Below are 21,632 nucleotides of genomic sequence, written 5' to 3' on the forward strand. Positions count from 1 at the left end.
AACTCAACTCAACAGCAAACAAACCCCACAGAAATTCCAATTTAAAAAACAGCAGATATAAAGACATATTTCTCAAAGACACATACAAAAGGCCAATAGGCACATGAAACAAATGTTCAACATTACTATTCATCAAAACCATAATGAGGTATCACCTCACTCCAGTTAGACTGGCGATTATTAAAAAGAGACCAAGCGTTGGCAAAGATGTGGAGGAAAAGGAATCCTCGCACACAGTTCGTGGGACGGTAAATCAGTATAGCCATACCGGCAAATCAGTATGGATATGCCTCAACTAACTAAAACTAGAAATATCATATAATCCAGCAATCCCATTACTAAGTATACATCCAAGGGAAATGAAATGCACCTGTTGAAGAGACATCAGCACTCTCATGTTTCTTGCAGAACTATTCAGAATAGCCAAGAGTCTCCTAAGTCTCCATTCACGGGTGAGTGGAAAAAGACAACATGGTACATACACACAATGAGAATACGCTCAGCCATAAGGAGGAAATCCTATCATTTGCAACCACATCGATGGAACTGGAGGTCATTAAATTCAAATGAAAGAAGCCAACACAGAAAAACAAGTGTCATCACATGATCCCACTCATCTGTGGAGACTAAAACCAGATTTCATAGAGGTTAAAAGTGTACTGGTTCTGAGAGTCTGGGGAGAGGAGGGAAGATGGAGGTATGAAGTAATGTTAATGGGCTGTAGGTTACAGGAGTAAAAAGTTCTGAGAGTCCACTGAACAACAGAGTGACTGCTGACTACAGTTGTTAATGCATCATGTATTTCTCTATTAAAAAGCAAGCAAGCCAAAAACTGGAAGATAGAATTTTGGCTACGTTCACCATAAAGAAATGTTAACTGTTCGAGGAGACAGATGTATTTAGCTGATTGGCCATTACACAATACGTGCGTGTATTGGAACATCATATAACACCCCATAAATATGTAATTTTTGTGTCTGTTAAAAATTATAAAGTGAATGCTAATGTAAAATATGGACTTTGATGATAGGAATTGATCATTATCGGTTCACTGATTCTAAAAGATGTTCCACTGTGGTGTGGAATGTTGACAGCGAGGGCCACTGTACAAATATATGTGGTGGTGAACAAGTACATGGGAACACTCTCTACTGCATACTCAACTGTTCTGTGAATTCAAAGATGCTTTTCACAAAATGAACTACCCTGACCCCCAGTTAAAGATCTGGGCCATAAAAAGAGGTAGGATTTAAACTTAACAGACAGGGAAAGATGTTTCTTCAAAATAAGGTAATCTTATTTTCATGATTAATTAAAGTATTATCTGTTGTTATTATGGCTAATATCCCATAGCTTCATATTTTAACTTTGCTTTACAGCATGTTGTAAATGTTTGTATTTCAAATACACTATATCACAGTTTTAAGCTTTTTACATATTTGGCACTCTTAAAAATACCAGTTTTTATAGTCCTTTTTATTTTTTCAGATTTATTTCAAAGGCAGAGTTAGAGAGGGGAGGGGAGGGGAGGGGAGGGGAGGGGAGGGGAGGGGAGGGGAGGGGAGGGGAGGGGAGGGGAGGGGAGGGGAGGGGAGGGGAGAGGAGAGGAGAGGAGAGGAGAGGAGAGGAGAGGAGAGGAGAGGAGAGGAGAGGAGAGGGGAGAAGGTTGTCCATCCACTGGTTCATTTCCCAAACGGCTGCAATGGCCAGGGCTGGGCCAGGGTGAAGATAGGAGCCAAGAGTTTCTTCCAGGTCTCCCATGTGAGCACAGGAGGCCAAGGACTTGAGCCATTTTCTGCTGCTTTCCAGGGGCATTAGCAGGGAGCTGGATGGGAAGTGGATCAAACCAGAGCACATATGGGTTACCAGCACTGCAGGCTGTGGTTTAACCCACTATGCTTCAGGTCTGACCCCCCCCCCCCCGCCATTTTATATTCTGTACAAAAATAATAAAAATTAAAAAAAGAACTAAAATAAGGTATGCAACTCAATGGCTTTCATTTATTCACAGAATAATGCAACCATCGTTACCATTAACTCTAGGGCATTTTTATTATATCAAAAATAAGACCATAGCCAATAGCAGTCACTTTCCAAGCCTTGAAGTCCTCCAGGCCTGTGCATCCACAATCTTCCATTTCTGCAGATTTCTCTATCCTGGGCATTTCTTATCAATGGAGTCATACAACATGAAGAATTTTTTTTTCCGACCTTCTTTTCACTTAGCTTGTTTACAAGATTCTTCCATGTTGTAGTATATATCAGGACTTTATCTTTCTTTTTTTTGAAAGATTTATTTTATTTATTTGAAAGGCAGAGTTAGAGAGAGAGAGAGTGATTATCTGCTGGTTCACTCCCCAAATGGTAGCAACGGCCAAAGCAGGGCCCATCTGAAGCCAGGAGTCAGGAGCTTCTTCCAGGTTTCCCATGTAGGTGCAGGGTCCCAATCACTCGGGTCATCTTCTGCTACTTTCCCAGGCCATAGCAGACAGCGGGATTGGAAGAGGAGCAGCTGGGACTTGAACTGGCGTCCACATGAGATGCTGGTGCCATGAGCAAAGGCTTAGCCCACTACACCACAGTGCCAACCACACCTCTACTTGTTCTTATCTTAGATGTTATGCAGTTTCACTACAATGACTTGGTATAGATTTATTGTTATATTCTAAACTGAGGTTTGTACTTCCTGAATCTGATGATTGTGGCTTTCATCCATTCATCTTTTCAAAAATTTCTTGTATTATTTTTTCTTACCTATTTCAAAGGCCGGGGGTGGGGGTAAGAGATGGAGAGAATTCCCTTCTGCTGGTTTACTCCCCAAATGCCTGCAATAGCCAGGGGGCTAAAGGAAGGAGCCTGAATTCAATTCTGGTCTTCCACGTGGAGGCATGAATACAAACACTGGAGCCATTACCACTTCCTCCCAGGGTCCAAATCAGCAGATGCTGTATTGAGGAGATGGAGCCAGGAACTGCAATGTGGGATGTGGGCATCCTCACTAGTATCTTTAGCATTAGGCCAAATGCATGTTCCATCTTTTCTGCTGTTTTAGATTTATTTACTTGAAAGACAGAGGGAGAGAGGGAGAGGGAGAGGGAGAGGGAGAGGGGGAGAGAGACAGAGAGAGACAGAGACAGAGAGAGACAGAGAGAGACAGAGACAGAGAGAGACAGAGACAGATAGACACTGAGACTGAGTATCTTCCATCCACTGGTTCACATCCCAAATGCCTACAACAGCTGAGGCTGGGCCAAACTGAAGCCAGGAACTCCGTGAGGGTCTCCCATGGGGTGAGAGGGGTCCAAGTACATGGGTCATCTTCAGAGGAAGCTGGATCAGAAGCAGAGCAGCCAGGACACAATCGCTGCTCATACGAGATGCAGGTGTTACAACGGCGGGTAACTTAACCAGTGCTACATGCTGGCCCCTTTTATTTTCTGCTTGAATATTGCTTTTCCTTTGTTTTCTTTAGTCATTAATTTTGGAAAGTTGTCAGATGTGTGTTAAATTTGTATTTACCTCTGTTTTATATTGTGTGTGTGAGTGTGTGTGCACACACTGCATTCTGGCTAATTTCCTCGTATCTCTCAGTTTTAGAACGCTTCACTGTATTTGACATATTTAACACTTTCAAGCGCTGAATGCCTGTGTTGTTTATTTCTGGAGATTCTCTCTAATTTTCTTATTTTCCTGTTCTCTTTACTATATTATACATTTATGTTTCAATTATTTCTTGTTATTTTTCACAGCCAGCGCAATGTCATTCATGAAATTATCACTCTATTTTTAAGTTGCAATTTTCATTCCCAAACCTAAATTTAAAAAAGAATCAGAATTCAACTATGTGTTTAAAAACTTGCTTGGGTCATATTTTATTCTAGATGTTTTTAATGGGACAGTTTTTGGGATTCTCTTTGATTTTAATACTAAATAAAAAATTTTATCCTGAATTAGTGTCTATGTAGACAAGCCCAAGGCCTTTACACTATCTACTGATTAGTTCCTGAGGTAAGCAACCATCTATTGGAAATGGGAAACACATCATTTTCTGCTTCTATTCAGTATATGCCAAATGAAAAGCACTTCTGACCTTAAACGGGTTCCATTCCTGCTGCCTGGAGCAAGACTCTATTGTCATCACATTGCAGACACAAAAAAACCATTATTCTACTCAAAGTTTTCCTTCTCCATTCCCCAGAAGAAATTAAAGAGTAAAGAAAACAGAGATTCTTATTTTTTTAACTAAGGAAAAAATTTTATTTAAACTGTGCAATCAATCAGTATTTAGACAGCAGTTTCATAAACATTTTGGCATTTAAACTTTTATTCATTTTTGGCATGACCTGTAGGGTAGTATATAAACTACCCTTAGGAGGGGGGAAACATTAGGCAATATTTACTATGATGCTAGAGAAAAAAAACAAACCCATATTATTAGGCAAAATATGTTTTAAGAAGACATTAAAAAGGTACATTCAAAATCAAGGCGAGCATTTGCTTTCCTCACGCAATGGAGTTCACAGAGCTGATCCCCTGAGTCAAGTATAAAATTAATATAGCTCAGCTCTATGGTCCATTAGCAAGTCTACAAATGCTGCCCTTACAAGAAAATGGTATACAAAGTGAAAGGATCCAGAACACCCATTACATAAAATAACTTAACTGGCTCCCACACTTTCATTAAATTCACATCTTTGAAGAAAATAGAAAACAAAATCAGACACACAGACATAAAATTTCTTCCAACAACAGTAACAAACAGACAAATTCTCTTCATACATGTCCTCTACTTATAGGCTAAGGCAATGTGTGTGTATTCAGGCTTTGAAACTTCCTATGATAGGCTCAAGTTGCTAATTATCTTCAATAATTTGCATTAGCAAACAAAATAGATATCCAGAGTTTGGTAACTGGAAGAATATATTTTAAGGTAGATATTGTAATTATTTAGTTATTTTTAAAGAAAGTTCTGTAGAAAAATAGATTTCTGTAACATAAACTTTAAAAAATAAAGTTTATAAGGACAGGCTGTATCTATATACCACGAGCTACTTACAAGACATAAACTTGAATAGTCTGCAAAGCTCCTCAGAATCTCAAGTATTATACTTAGAGGGATGCTGGATGCGGTAACAAAGTCAGGGCAAGTTCTCTCCTTTCTCTAAGAAAAGATAGCAATTGTGGGATTCTTCCCAGTAAGTCTGAAATGCACACTTGAATAAAACAGAATTAGGTATCAGTATGTGGTGCCCTATATAAAACTTATTTTCTGCAATCTTGAAAAAGTAGATCTGTTCGAGAAGAATCCTAAACATACAAGTTCCTCTTTTACTCTCTGAAATCCAAGGTATCAAAAAAATGAATGTTCAAGGCAGGGTAAGGTAATTTTAAGTCCAGTACTTTCAAATAAACAGTCAATTCCTGTTTCTTCTTTAGAGATGAGTATTTAATCCCAGGCTTCATCTTTTACTAACCACTTTCTTCTAGTGTGTTTGATGTGTGTGTGTGTGTCCCTGCACTTTTATCAGAGATGCAAACATTTTTCATTTTAGCAAAGGCAAAAAATAACTGGAAAGGCTGACTTGTAAGGAAAAACTGTAGGATGTTTCCACAGCCTCAGAAATTACTTTTGGATTATAATTATTTACACTTGAATTTCCTTTTAAGTTTTCAACCTACTACTGCTTCATTCTGCACAACAAATCAACCTCATTTCATGGATAGAGAAGAACAGAAATATGTTAAGAACTTTCCTTCCAAACAATTTTCAAAAAGGTCAAGACTAGAATGTAAGTATCCCAAATCCTAACCTATGTATTCTATTAATATGACTCTCTCTCAACTTTGCTCCCTCAATTAGTATGAAAAATTAGCTTTCAATCATATAAAAACTATTGACCCTTTAGATCTAGCAAGAAAGCATTATTGGTCACACACCTGCTATTTTCAGGCATAAATTCCTATTTGGATTTGGGGACTACAGATAACTACAAAAGATAAAAACCCATTCTGAAGACCTAGTCCAGTGAGAAAATGTGACTAGACAAGGAAGCCAGGAACTATGCCTACCTTATTCTTCATGCAACTCTAGGCACAGCCATCCGCCTTCAGACACAATCTTAGCTGAGAGAATCGGACGGTTTTGAAGGAGAGCGGTTGGGAGATGACAGGGATAAGTTACAGCTCAGTGCTTCCTCAATTCCTGCTGTGAAGAAATGGATACAAGAAAAACAGACTTCTCCCTGTTGGCTGCTTATTACTCTGTGGACAGGTCATGTTGACACAATCTGGTCTTCGTGGATATAAAAAAATAGAGGCTATATCTGATTCTACTTTGGAGGTACTATGAGCCTGGGTAATTTGTAGCTGAGACTGTATCATAGTGGCAAGCCAATTATTACTATGGACTTGGCCCAGTGTGGGTTTTTACCTTGGCTAAGCCACTTACTATCTGTGACCTTTGTTTCCTGACCTCTGCAATGGGGATAATCCTTGCTGTACAGAATGCAGCAGTAGCCAGAGATGCAGCATGTCTTGGCACACTACAGGTACTTGGTAAATGGCCCGGTCTCTTCTTAAAGATGAGGCGGGAGAAGCTATCAAATGACCAGCTCTCTTTATCAGTACTCAGAATATCATGCTGGTCTTTGCCTCATTATGGAGGCAGTGCAAGAACTGCCACAAATCAGGGTAGAATCAGAAATTGTCCTTCAGAACTAAAGGAGGGATACACTTGAAATGATCCAGAAATCAGAGCAATCACAAGCTTTGGTAGCCAAAGCTTTCTAGGAAAAGGACAACTGAAATAAAAAAAGGTAACGATTTCCTAGGTGATGTACAAGACAATGAGGTTCAATGGAAGCTCTTGCTGAGCACAGTGGAAAACTTGAGTTATCAAAACTGAAAACCAGTCAGTTAGTGGCAGATGAAGCTGAAGAGATAAGCCAGGTTTAGAGGCAGGAAGGTTGCATACTGCACATGTGTTTTTAAAAGAAAACACAGAATGTACCTGAGCACAGTCAGGCCCTGTCATCCACTCTGAGTCCCTGTGTGTTGTGGTCTCCCACCAAACCTTCCCCGGCAATGTGATCACTGAAGAGAAAAGGAGAAACGCTGTCCAAAAATTCTGATGAAACTTCATTAAGACAGAGGCTCAACCAGGGTACTGAGGTGTTATTTTATGAAGCACATATGCAGAAAGTTTGAAGCTGAATTGCCTTTACAAGTATTGTAGAGAGGAAGTTTAACGGGTGGTTTTGATAAACCACCAGTCAATGTTTTCATGGCCCTGGAATTTTGAAGATTCCCAATGGGCAGGCACATGACCTCAGATCTCCTATCTCTTTAATGCACAGACATTTCACAGGGGTCTGAATCCCACAGAAATAATGTATCTGTGGTAGCAAAATAATGTCTACCACAGAAGGCCACACCCAAGTGCCTGCAACCTGCGACTGTGGCACCACACATGGCAAAAGGAGGTTTGCATATGTGACTAAACAAGGAATGTGAGAGGAAGACACTGTCTTGGATTATCTGGAGGGGCCAATCTAATCACATGAGTCCTTAAAACTGGAGAAGCCTTCTCAGCTGGGGTCAGAGAAAGAGGTATGATTAATAGGAGCGGTGTCAGAGGCAATGCTACTCTGCTGGCTTTAAAGAAGGAAGGGCTGGCTAATAGTCTGTAAAAGCAAGAAAAGACAAGGAAGTGGATCCCCTACAGCCCCCAGAAGGAACACAGCCAACCAACACCTTGGTATTATCTCAGGGATGTAGTTTAAGCCACAGAACTTAAGGTAATAAATTCTTATGGTTTTAAGCTACTACACATGTGACAATTTGTTAATAGTAGCGATAGGAAAATTATACAGTATCTCTCAGATAAAAATGCAAGACTGTCATGTTAAACACTTTCAAAGGTGAAAAAAGGGGAAACAGAAGATTGAAGCCTGCGAACATTCACATTGCGTTAGCCTGTGATCTTACGTCCTGAGTATAAACCAGCTTAACACAGAATTCTACAGTGAAGTTCTTCAAAGCATCACTAAAATTCACAACTGAGACAACTGGTTGTGTGTGCTGGTCTCCAGAACCCTGTACTCTGCACTCCTATGCCACAAACATTATTTGGACAATTAAACCAGAACAATTCTATCAGACTCGAGGAAAATGACCAGGGAGCATGTCTGCAAGACACATGTTTGGTCTTGGAAACAGCATTACACTTTCAATACAGATGGAACTATTCTCTGTTTACATTCAGAATTCAAAAGTTAAATTCAATGAAACATGAATGTATTCAAGCAAATTATCACAGCTACTGCTGAATGGAATCACATCCAGGTATTCTTGCACTTAAAAGAAAAATGATACTTTCTATTCCATCTTTTTTTTGTGAGCTATTCTGAGTGAATTCCAAAGGTGCCTTCCCATGGACTTCAACAATGATCCTGAATTGCCAACCTTGAACAAGCTTCTGGTGTAAGTCCTTGCAAAACCGAGACGAACTGATAGAAACCACTGTCACTCTTCCCAATGTTGGCATGGCTTTCACTCAAAATAAAGGCAAATAAAAGTACAGCATCTCATTGAGCCCTTAATGCCTTGGAACAGCAAAGAAAATTTTCAGTCATACCGTGGGTGGATCTGTGTCTTTACTTTTAGGCTAATCAAAATATCTTCACTAGAAAAAGAGTCTTCCTTCACTCAAGGTTCCACGAAAGTTGGAAAAACAGGCTCCTTTGATGCAATGGAAACATTCCACTTTAACAACTTTAGGTTTCAATTCAACAATTTGAAAGAGTTCAATAGGCAGCGACATGACTTGCTTGCCTGTTACACCCTCAGAGACAAGCAGAGCCCTCTCATTAAGGACTGTCTCCCCGGAGCCCTCTGATTAACCAGGTGATGCTTTAAGGAGGATGAGAACTACCCAAGCTAACTGAGGGGTTACCAAGATACTCTGCAATGGAAAAGCCTGCTGATATTTCGGTTGACATCTCACATTCAAGGTGCTTAGGAAAGTATCACATCATTTGGCAAAAACATCCCCTGGCTGATTCAGCAGATCGGATGGAAAGTCCCTACGTATGCTATTTGTACACAGACAGGGTTCTGAAAAGACACGTTTCGTTAACACAAAAACAAAAAACAACAGTTTAATGTACAACTATACTTGCCTATATGCAGAGGTAACCTTAAATATCTTTGGTTTTTTCTTTTTTAATTTGCTGATATAAAGTACTTGAATAAAAACACTGATAAATACCAATGTAACTGTCCTGTTTTTACTTACGTAAACTTAGCCCCTGATATCTTTTGCTCCTAAAGCTAGATTTCCCTATCAGTTTCTAAATAAATTTATTTCAGATCTGCTCACCATTACTTACTTACAGGCTAACCTATATATTTTAATGGTCTTTGGTATGAAAATACTGATGAGCATTGTCTTCTATTATTTGGCATAAAAATGACATGCACGTATCAGTACTTATAACAAATAAATCTTTGGAAAAGGAAATAGTTACCATTTGCATATCAGCCCCTTTGGAGTGAAACACCATGGAGTAATAATACCACTGTGAGAGACGAGCAAGAATCTCCCCATTTTAGTTACAATTTCATACCTAAGACTTCAAAGAAGCTTGCTTTGGCCAAGCCAAAAGAAGTCTTCGTTATACGACAATTACCTTATTCAACAAAACCAAAAGATTTATTTTTGGGTGAAAAGATTTGTTTTTCTCTCCAACAAGTAGTTTCAACAATTTGAAAATACTTTAATACTGTAGAGTTGAAGATCTACTTGTTGAAGAAAAAAATCATACCTGAAATATAAAATCCTCTGGAACTATTTTCTGGTAAAGGAAGTATTATAACTTATTTCGAATGCTCTGGTAACAAATAAGGTAGTCAAAATCACTAGACTATTTAACTACAACAATCAATATAAATCCTATCATTCTGGGTTAGTAACTACTTGGATAAACTTCGTATCTATAGATGTTTCTAGTTAATTCAATTTGGGGGGAATTATAATCATTTTACTTTCTACTGAAAAGTCTTTGGTAACAGGATTATTATGAAAAAGTGTATAAGAACAAAATGAAGAGGTAAAAAATGTACTGGTAAATAATTAGCCAACAGTTATAACCTAAAGATCTATAATAACTATGGGCCTATCCATCAGAAGCCACACAAACAAAATATTTTCTCAAGGACTTCAGATCATCTTTTCAGGCAATTAATAAGACTATTCAAATTCACACAGTCCAAAACACATCTTCCATAACTATGATGCATGTTTCAGTTATAGATCTCGTTTGCCTTTTAATGAAAGTTTAAACAACAAAATGATCTCATTGTACTCCTGACTTATAGACAATGATAAAAGTCGGCCCCACATACTTCTACTTAGGAACCGCACAACGCCATACCCTGTCAATCTGCCCATGCTTCCATGAGGCAGCTCAAAAGTAATAAAATGTTCCCTGAGTACAGGAAAAAAATAACACTAGAATACTTTCAAAGGAGGTAGTATAAACAGGAGCTAGAAAGGCAGGGGCGGCATCTTCCCCGCCTCAGACTGCTCACCTAAAGCTCTGCTTTTGCTGTGTTGCCTGTTTTGCCATGAAGCCCACACTTAGGGGGGGCTTTGAATTGAGTCTGGAAGAGGTTACTGCCACTTTATGTCGGCCTGCTTCTAAAACACTCAGTTTGGCACAAACTATAGATTAAAGGGAAAAAAAATGTTCCTGTTACAGCATCCCTCGCTGTCTAGGAGTGACACCAGGCCTGTAATCCAGTACAATTCTTTTGCTTCTTGAGCCCCTTCATTTCATATGACCCTGCCCCCTCTACAAGCAAACGGTCTCAAAGGGAAACCCATGAAGATTACTTTTAAAGGGAGACTCAAGAGTCATATCCAGAAAACTTGAAAGCATATTTTTAATAGGATAAGCGGATCCTCTCTAGAACGCATCTAGTTCCTTATTCTCCCCTGCTGCTAGGCACCTAGGTCACTGTCACATGACTGAGAAAGGCCTATTCCATGTGGCTGAGTGAACTATTTGCTGACTTCAACCCAGCAAGAGGACTGACTGACTCTGCAGAGTTAGTTTCCTCATTCACAGCACTGACACTGAAGGAAGATTACATGAAGAGTACCAAGCAGGGTGGCAAAATGCTGAATATTTATCCCTAAACAAAAACTTCATTAAAAAAAACTTTTACGGTAAGATACTAAGTATCAAAATAGTTACTGAGTAAGTTCTAGAAACTATTAAGGCAACTTTTTATACTTCTGTCCTAAACAACCTCATGAATATCAAAAAGGTATAAGGCAAAACATTTCGTAATATATTCTAGAAGGCACTGTTATCACAATAACCTCGGGTTCACTGTCACATTTATCTTCATTGTTAATATGAAATTTCTTCAATCCTTTAAACCAAACTGGGATTACAAAAAAGAAATCCCTAACCCATTCTCTTTAACAATAAAAATCCACTTTCTGCATGGGGCTTTGTAACTAATATTGGAAAAGCTGAGGATGCTTTGCAAGCTGGCAGTACAGCCTTTGGCCAACTGTCAGGCAAAGAGGTGGTAAAAAAGGCACGGCGCGAGGGAGGCTGAGGTTTGGGATCCAGCAGATAAAACACTCAGATTCTAATGCCCAAAACATAAAGGCCTTTTAAGCAATATTATTCCCTAGATGCTTGTGAATGGTTCTGTTCTCAAGAGAGATACTTTTTTTTTTTACTGTTCTGGCCAATCATCAAAATAAATAATCCAACTTTTCTTTTTGGTGGTTTACCAGTCCTCACAGAAGGGGGTAAAACTGCCCAAACCTTGTGGAGGTTACAGTTTTTGTTGAAAATCAGAGCTTCAGATAAACACTCTTACCTACCTAAATGACTCCTTTGATCACACATATTACACATACAGCAATGAAAACAAAAGGCTACTAGGAAGTATCATTGGTAACGCAGCTGACATAAACTACAACAAATGAGGTAACACAGTTTTCTTCAGAGTTTGCCTTCGGGCAAACTGAGGTAGATAGTCAGCAAAGGGGCTCTCGAAGTCTTCCCTCTGCTCCAGTGATATATTTTATAATCCAGTCAAATACTTTGACTGTCCTTTCACATTGCTGACAATGAAACATTCAAAATACATGAGTTTCAAAAAAAAAAAAAAAACACATTCAAAAAAGGCTGAAACACCCACTAAGACATGAAGGCTTTCACAAAAGGCTTTGGCTCCCTGTTCATTGTCCTTCGAACAGACTTACAGGCAAGACACCTGAGCATGGCTGTCTAGACGGGAAAACCTTTCTCCAAGCACCGCATTGTGGGTGAGGGCCGCAGCACAGACGCAGGGGTCTGCTCCGCAGTGGCTGGCGCTGCAGGGTCTTCACACTTCCTTGTCGTGGGGTCCTCCCCAGAATCACTGCCAGTGAGAGAACTGGACGTTGGGGGTGTGGAGCTTATGACAGAGGACAGGTGTATCTCATCATTGGACTCATGGGAGAATCTTCCAGAGTCGCCAGTCTCGTGGCTCCCTTCACTGTTTGCTGAATGTTCAGTATCCACTGCGGCACCAAAGGGTCTTGGGAAGCTGGCTGTCTGGCCTGGGGAGCCGGGAGAGTCTTCATCACCAAGGAGCACAGTAGTGCCCGGCTGATAAAAGCAGACAGCTTGAGTGAATCTTCTTGCAGGCTGGGCAAAAACAGATCAGAGCAATGAAATGACAAAGTCTTCAGGTTAATGGACAAGGGCTATCTTGAGGAATGGACTCTCTGGCTGGTGAATCCCCACAGAGGGGGAGGAACACATTAGAGTTACCAGTGGCAAGTGTCAAAAGCTCCTTGAGTGAGTGTCTTTTACCTAAAATATATTATTTTTACTTAAGAGGGAGAGAGAATGAACTCCCACCAGCTGGTTCACCCCTAAATACCTAAATAACAGCAGGGGCTGGGCCAGGGCCAAAGCCAGTGGCCAGGAACTCAATCTAGGTAATTCCTGAGTCATTATCACTGCCTCCCAGGGTCTGCATCAGCAGCACTGGAGTCAGGAGTGGGAGCCAGGAATCTCACCCAGGGAGTCTGATGTGGGATGTGGGCACCTGCACTGCCAGGCTCACCACCTGCCTGCTCCGCAGTGGTCCCAATCCTTGTACCCACTGCCACCCCTCCCCCAGCTCAGATGACTACACCAACCATCCTATCAGTTATCACTCATCCTGGTTCCTCTCTGTAACTCTGCCTTTCAAACAAATATTGAAAAAGAACAGAAAAAAGAGAGCATTAATTTATATTTCTTCTCTAATGAGTTCATATATCATAGATTGCCAAGGATTTTTCCTACTTGGGTAAATTACCTGCTCAACTTTCCTCTTCTTAGAGTCTTGGAAAAAAAGCCATTTTTTCTTAGAGTTGCTTTTAATTATAGGACCATAGCTGTTGATTATCAGGTCAGTTCCTCCCTGGGGAAATAAAAGAGGGAACCATAAATATATTGGTATTAGAGATTTCAGTTTATCCCAAGTGGCACCTAAATTTTTTAAAGGTTCAAAGAAAATTCAATCCCATCAAGGTGACATGTACCAATGCCATCTCACTAGTCCCAGTGATCAATTTCTGTTCACAACTGATCATAATGATAGGACTAAGAGCCAAAGGGATCACAAAAACAAGACTAGTGTCTGCAAATACTAGCTGATAGAATAAAAAAGGGAGAGAACGATCCAACATGGGAAGCGAGATACACAGCAGACTCATAGAATGGCAGATGTCCTAAACAGCACTCTGGCCTCAGAATCAGCCCTTAAGGCATGCGGATCCAGCTGAAAAGCCCATGAGAGTATTTCAGGCATGGAAAGCCAAGACACTCTGGCAAACAACAACAACAACAACAAAAAACAAAAAACCTAAATGAAAGATCTCCGCGAGTGAGATCCCAGTGAAAAGAACAGGTCATCAAAGAAGGAGGTACCTTTCTCTGAAGGGAGGCGAGAACTTCCACTTTGACTACGACCTTGTCTAAATATGATCAGAGTTGGTGAACTCAAAAGGCTTCCATAGCCTTGGCAACTCATGACAAGAGCCTAGGGTGATTACTGATGCCATAAACAAGAGTGTCAATTTGTTAAGTCAACAACAGGAGTCACTGTGCACTTACTCCTCATGTAGGATCTCTGTCCTTAATGTGCTGTACATTGAGATTTAATGCTATAACTAGTACTCAAACAGTATTTTTCACTTTATGTTTCTATGTGGGTGCAAACTGTTGAAATCTTTACTTAATATATGCTAAACTGATCTTCTGTATATAAAGAGAATTGAAAATGAATCTTGATGTGAATGGAAGGGGGGAGGGAGAGGGAAAGGGGAGGGTTGCAGGTGGGAGGGTAGTTATGGGGGGGGGAAGCCATTGTAATCCATAAGCTGTACTTTGGAAATTTATATTCATTAAATAAAAGTTAAAAAAAAAAAAAACAAAGAAAAAAATGATCACAGACATCACTATTTCATTTTTTTACACAGGCCACATACAATACATTCAGGTTATCAAAAAAATGTAATGGGTGATGGGTATATTGTTAAAAAGATACCCCACCCCCTACACGGGTACTTCAAAAAGTTTATGGAAAATGGAATTAAAAGATGAGTTTGGTGTAAATATTTTTGAAATACATACATAGCTTTTGACCACTACGTATTTTCCATTGACCTACTGAAAAAAACCCTCATATGTTGCTGAAGTATTTGGAAGTATAACGTAAATTACAGTTTATTTTCAAATGGTACAGCAAACAAAAATATATGATATTGCGCTGTCCCATTGTAAGACTGGACTGCCCCTTCCCTAGGTTTTCTCCAATACTCCAAACTCAGGCACCTTTTCTTATATTACCCCATTCCTTTCCTGAAAGTTCCCCATATTTTTTGAGTTCCTTTAGTTTTCTTAGAAGAGCTGTTTAGGGCAGGGCCACACACACCCAGACAGAACACAGGAGTGAAAAATTGCAAGCCACACAACAAGGGCTTGTGCAGACGGAAAGTGTAGCCTGCAGCACCAAAGAGACCACACAGTACAGCAGAAGTGAAATGCAGTGGGGTCAGCTGAACAAAGAAATCCAGAATTAAGAGCCCATCTGACTACACTGATTGCTCCCAAGCCCCTCCAGGGAGAACTTGCCTTGCCAGTGTTTCCGCACATAGGCTTTCTCCCACCAAGTCCAGGAAACTGCAGACCCCAGAGCATGAGGCAGATTGGAACCATAGCCTGCTGACTTCTTGCTGGACAGTAACAAAGCCTTTCTTTTCCCAAAAGACTGATGTCAGAGATTGTTTTTTTGCAACCACTGGGCAGTGGACACATCTCATTCAGTAACAAAGAGGTGTGGAACTTACAACAAGGCATTAACAATTACTTGTGTATTTGTTTCACTATTCTCTCAACCTTTCTACATGTTGGAAAAGAACGTCATGGGCTAACATATGCTCAACACATGGCACTAGGAGGGTGTCAACTCCTAGGCTAACCCAAGGGGAAAGAGAGAGGTCTCCAGCTTTTTTCTCTACTGACTTCAGGTTTCCACTCCTGTCTGCCTTCTTTCAATGTAGATTCTTCCCTTTTTCTCCCTTGTCTCCCCCTACGCGGCTTCTCCCTCATCCTTTCTTATTTCTACTTCCATACTAGTAATAAAAGAATCACAGAATATTTCAGTACATTTTATGGTTATTTAAAGTTTTAGGTTCTATTTTTATATTAATTTGAAATAAGCTGAATGGCTCAATTTGTATTGAAAAGTAAATGCTATGGGCCAGCACTGTGGTGTAGGGGGTAAAGCCACTGCCTGCAATGCCGGCATCCCATATGAGCGCTGGTTTGAGCAATGGCTGCTCCATTTCTGATCCAGCTCTCTGCAATGGCCTGGGAAAGCAGGAGAGGATGGCCCAAATTCTTGGGCCCCTGCACCTGCGTGGGAGACCCAGAGGAAGCTCCTGGATCCTGGCTTTGGATCAGCCCAGCTCCAGTTGTTTCGGCCAACTGAGAAGTGAATCAGCAGATGGAAGCTCGCTCTTGCGCGCGCGCTCTCTCTCTCTCTGCCTCTCCTCCTCTCTCTGTGTAACTCTTTCAAATAAATAAATAAATAAATGTAAAAGCTAAATTAGGTTGCAAGCAAAAAGAAGACACAAGTAACAAAAAAAAATTTATAATCATTTGCCCCAAATAGATATATAGTACTGTGCTAGATACGAGTAGATTTCATCTGCTAAGTATAATTGTACCCTTAATTTAAAAATTGCCAGGGCCAGTGTTGTGATGTAGTGGGTCCAGCCACTGCCTTGACTCTGGCATCCAATATGGGCACAGGTTTCTCAGCTGCTCCACTTCCAATCCAGCTCCCTGCTAATGGCCTGGGGAAAACAACAGAAGATGACCCAAGTGATTGGGCCCCTGCCACCAATATGGGAGACTTGGATGGAGTGCCAGGCTCTGGTTTGGCCTAGCTGTTGTGGTCATCTTGGGGAGTGAACCAGTGTTTGAAGATTTCTCTGTTTCTCTCTCTCTCTAACTCTTCCAAATAAATAAACAAATCTTAAAAAAAAGTTTTACTTAAAAAAAAATAGTTGTCTTAGTCTCTTTGCAGACTACATATAGCCAATGTGGTATTTTCTTCCGTTTTTAAAAACAACACTTAATAAATGTAAAAAGTATTCTTAGTTCAAGGGAATGGCCTGGGATGTGGTTTGCTGACAGCTGAGTTATAGCACATTGGTTACGGGAGCTAGTGTAATAATGCACAATACCTAACGTTGCAATGTGACTAAAAATAATTTAAGCCGGCACCCACAATGCTTACCACTGTACTATTATTACATATACTGGAAAAATCATGCAGTAACATCTCCAATGACATTTCTTCTCTATATCCAAATTCCTTGGCCTATAAAAGGAATGATCTTTAGTTTTCTAGTTAGATGCTATTTTAAAAACTCATTAATATCTGGATGTTATGATGAAAAATGCAGTTCAACAATCAATCAAACTAAGTGTAAAACAGACTAATGGAGAACTGTCCACCTAGTACATGCAGGGAAGCCCAAGTTACAATGCATAAAGACTAATGACCATGGTGTCCTTGTTTAAGACATTTTAGCTTCACTGAATTGTACCAAATTGAATTTTTTGCTACCTTTTCACCTTTTTTTTGGGTATTTTTTAAAATAAAGATTTATTTCTTTATTTTAAAAGAGTAAGAAAGAGAGGGAGAGACACAGAGACCTTCAATCCACTGGTTCACACCCATATGGTAGCCACAACGGTCAAAGCCAGGAGCTTCTTCTGGGTCTCCCGTGAGGGTGGCTGGGGCCCAAACACTTGGACCATTCTCAAAAAAGCTAGTCTAGGCTTTTCCCAGGCCACTAGCAGGGAGCTGGATAGGAAGTGGAGCAGCCAGGACACGAACCCACCCATATGGGATACCAGCATCACTGGTGGCAGCTTTACCAGTTAAGCCACAACGCTGGCCCCTTCGGTATCTCTTACACCCTGTATTCTTTTATCTCTATCTTCTTTCCTCCAAATATTTTATATAAGGAAGGAAAAGAAGGTTCTGGATGAGTGCTTTTTGTTTGTTTTTCCATTTCATTAGAGGGAGTATGCACACGGCACATGGAATTTTCTGATAAGGAAATTTCACACGTGAAGCGAAGACAAATGGAAGGGCGGGCTCAGCAGCAGATCACTCCTTGGCTCAGGGTACCTTTGCATCAATGAAGTTGCTGGGCGCCATCATTGGCATTAAGGACTCTTCATTCTCAACGGCTCTTTCCAGGTTCTTTCCCACTTCACTTCTGCTTGCCGAAGAGGCACTGGTACGAGGCAACTGCTGGGGTCTGTTCTGTGCCGTCTTAGAAGCAGCTGATTTTCTGAAATAGCCAGAAGCAAAGAAAATCTAATTTCAAAGAACACAGAGACCATTCTTCATTAAGGCCTATGATCACAACTTCGCAAAGTTCTTAGATGCTCATTTCTCAAACATCGTTAGTAACTGAGTATTGGATTTTAACTCCAACTCATGGAGGCAAACTTATGATTTGAGCAAACTTTTGTGTCTTAATATTTGTTCATATAAAGTTATTTTCCACACTTAATAAAATCCTCAATAGTTATAAAGTGTTATTATTTATTGTGACTTATTTACAACTTTGCACAGAATTTATGAACTTTTTACTTTACGTTTTTGCCTTTAGGTCTGTAGACTGCTACACTGACCTAACAATGTACTTGCTAATTAACACAGGTGAATTTATTATGGTACTTCTGTAAGACTGAGGCAGCATTAAAACAATGTGCATGAAGTGAAAAATTTTTACAGTGAGAAATATGGACAATGCAATTAAGTCACTTCAATATGCACAAAAATGCAAACTGTTGAAATCTTTACTTAGTATAGAATTGATCTTCTGCATGTAAAGATAATTAAAAATGAATCTTAATGAAGAATGGGGTGGGACAGGCAGTAGGAGGTAGGACGGTTTGGGGGTGGGAGGGCAGGTATGGGGGGAAGAACCGCTATATTTGAAAAGCTGTACCTATGAAATTTATATTTATTAAATAAAAGCTTTCTAAAAAAATCAACTGTCAGCAACCTAAATAGAAGACTTAAAAAATAAAACTTTTTGGAAGAAAAAAATAAGCACAAGAATGTTAGAACTCAAACTTCTCTCATTAATATGTTTTCCAAGTTTATTACTATGCACAAACAGCAAATGTCTGCAGAGTAAATATTGAAAAATCTATGTGATTTGAGAAAGCCTAGTGATGGGGACAATCTAAAAATAATGACTTTGACTTTTTATTTAAAAAAGAAATTTTAAGAATATTAATGAAAGCAAAAGTCAAAAAATTTAAAAGGTTAGAAATAGTTCAGTTCCCTGAATGCAAGTTAATGTTGAAAATCTGGTCAAAGTCAAAGCACGGATGAGACTGCCTGACAGAGTTTACTGATAACCCTACCCTGAGTTACCTATTTGTCTTCACCCTTGTCTGCAGAATCCCAACCACACACCCTGGGGAGTTCTAAGTGACTCAGGTGTTTCAAGTACTGTCAGGTAAATATGAAATATTCTAAGCAGTAAGGAATCTTCTCAATAAACAAATGCATCAGGTTGTGTCACTGGAAAAAAAAATTTAGGCATATGCTTTGTGTTTCCAAAACCACTAAGGAAATGGGGAAAGCAGGTCCTCATTCAAGAATATTTTACTGGCAGAGAAATTTTTTTAAATGGCAAGAAAATGAACTCCCTTCAAAATGACATTTCTATAGCTGTAAGAACTCAAGTAGCAATACATTTAAAGTGGAAAACCCTGGTCATCCTACAAGGCACCCAATTTCATTGTGTCCTGAGGTTACTGTAATGTAGATGTTTTTTAACCACCTTAGCATCCCTAGCAATGGAAAACACACCTGGCTTTACTTCGGTATATCAAGATGAGAACACAGACGAGGATGCAGGTCAGGGCTATGCCAACACCTACAGCAATGCCAGTCATTGACTTCTGGTCCAGGTGGTAATAGCCTGAATAAACTGGAAGGGGAGACACATGGACTCAGACTCAGAAAATACATGATTTGATTTAAATTTAAGGCAGATATTTGCTTTATTATAGTTTTTCTTTATCTCATAGGAAGTTCTGACATTATCTATATCTAAGCAGAGAACACACATTAGTTTTTTTTATCAGGGATTTCACAGATTGATTTATCTTCCAACACTGAAGATCTTAAACATGTGTTAGGGTGAGTGCTGTGGTGCCATGGGTTCACTCGCCACTTGGGACACCAGCGCCCCATATCCTGGGTCCTCACTTCTAATCCAGCTTTCTGCTTGTGCACCTGGGACACATCAGGCACTGGCTCAAGTACTGGGGTCCCTGTCACCCATTTGGGATGGACTTCCTGACTCCTAGTGTTGGCCTGGCCCACTACCAGCTGTTGCAGGCATCTAGGGAGTGAACAAGCAGATGGATGATCTCTCTTTCTCTGCCTTCCCTCCCAAAAATCTTAAAACAATTTTAAAGTCAGAGTCTTCAGCATCATAGTATATCAAACATTATCAAATCATAATTTGTAATTCCAAACAGCACAAAACACAGGTGTTCCCAAAGAACAGCTTTCATATCACATTGCCTGAAAAGCAGACCTGTAGGTTGAAGATTAGTTTTCCATTTATACAGATAAGAACAGTGCTTGTCAAACTTTAACGTGTATGCGAGTCACTAGGGGGTTCTACTCCACTCCGGGGTTCTGCACAGGACACCCGGGCTGCTGGTCCCTAGCTGTCCTGAGCAGCACAGGATTTGGGAAGCCAAAGAGCCTTGTTCTCCACCTCCACTGACGTGGCAGCTGCTACCTTCCGGTTGTCAAGTTTGATGTCCCTGCCTTTCTCTCTCTCCACCCACACACCACACTGAATGAGTCTTTTCTGTGGTGTGCAGAGCCCTTAACTCTGGCTGGAGTGTAGCTGGCCTTTCTTCCACTTAAAGCTTTCCCCACTTCTCCACAGCACAAGAAGAAAAGGAGGCTTCCAGCCCCAAACCATGGTGGGCGGCAGTTTCCTCCATGAGGGGGCTAATTTAAGGATAATTTGTCCAGGGCGAGCATTGTGATGCAGTGTTTAGACCCTGACTGGGACATATGCATCTCCTATGAGTGCCAGTTCAAGATTTAAGTCCTGGCTGCTCCACTTCCGATACAGCTCCTTGCTAATGCGCCTAGGAAAGCAGTACAGGATAACCTAAGTGCTTAGACCCCCGGACCCACATGGGAGATCCAGATCAAGTTCTGGGCTCCTGGCTTCAGCCTGGCCCAACCCCAGCCCTTGTGGCCTTTTGGGGAGTGAACCAGCAGATGGAAGATCCCGCTGTTGCTCTGCCTTTCAAATAAGATGATTTTTTTTTTATTTGACAGAGTGAGATAGAGACAGAGAGAAAGGTCTTCCTTCTGTTGGTTCACCCCTCAAATGGCTGCCATGGCCGGAGCTACGCGAATCCGAAGCCAGGAGCCAGGTGCTTTTTCCTGGTCTCCCATGCGGGTGCAGGGCCCAAGCACTTGGGCCATCCTCCACTGCTTTCTTGGGCCACAGCAGAGAGCTGGACTGGAAGAGGAGCAACCAGGACTAGAACCCGGCGCCCATATGGGATGCCGATGCCGCAGGCAGAAGATTAATCAAGTGAGCCATAGCGCCGGTTCCCAAATAAGATGATTTAAAAAAAATAACTTTCCAATTGCTTTTCTGGGGAAAAAATAACTTTCTGGAAAGGCAGCTGTGCTGTAGTGAGAACTCTTAATAAAAACCATGCCCTTCTAAGCCTGAGTCTCACAACCACCACGGCTGGCTGTTTCCAAACCAGGAAGCCCACTCGCCTAACTTACTCCACAGGTGGTGCAGCTCATCTGTCTTGGTGGCTGCACAGCTGGGAGAGAAGTTAACTGGGAACACAGGAGTATGAGAAGAGCAGTTTATTCTTGACAATTTCACATCCTTCTAGGAGTACCCACAAGTCACACAGCCCCATAACATCAGAACCCCAATGGCAACCATTTAAAGAACCCATGCA

At 40.6% G+C, this 21,632-nt stretch overlaps 1 protein-coding gene across 1 annotated transcript in view; it reads right to left on the reverse strand.

Annotated features, from left to right (window-relative positions):
• Nucleotides 1–4,233: 4,233 nt before the first annotated feature.
• The window catches only part of PRTG (protogenin), a 158,368-nt gene continuing 140,969 nt past the window's right edge, over nt 4,234–21,632 (reverse strand). Inside the window, exons 17-20 of the mRNA XM_051822352.2 lie at nt 19,480–19,600; nt 17,773–17,938; nt 13,378–13,482; nt 4,234–12,716 (exon numbers count right to left, since the gene is read on the reverse strand). Coding sequence (XP_051678312.2) covers nt 12,315–12,716; nt 13,378–13,482; nt 17,773–17,938; nt 19,480–19,600 — 794 coding nt within the window. The 3' untranslated portion in view covers nt 4,234–12,314. The remainder of the gene's footprint in view (nt 12,717–13,377; nt 13,483–17,772; nt 17,939–19,479; nt 19,601–21,632) is intronic.

The sequence above is a fragment of the Oryctolagus cuniculus genome, chromosome 12, assembly GCF_964237555.1.
Source record: "Oryctolagus cuniculus chromosome 12, mOryCun1.1, whole genome shotgun sequence".
Taxonomy (NCBI): domain Eukaryota; kingdom Metazoa; phylum Chordata; class Mammalia; order Lagomorpha; family Leporidae; genus Oryctolagus; species Oryctolagus cuniculus.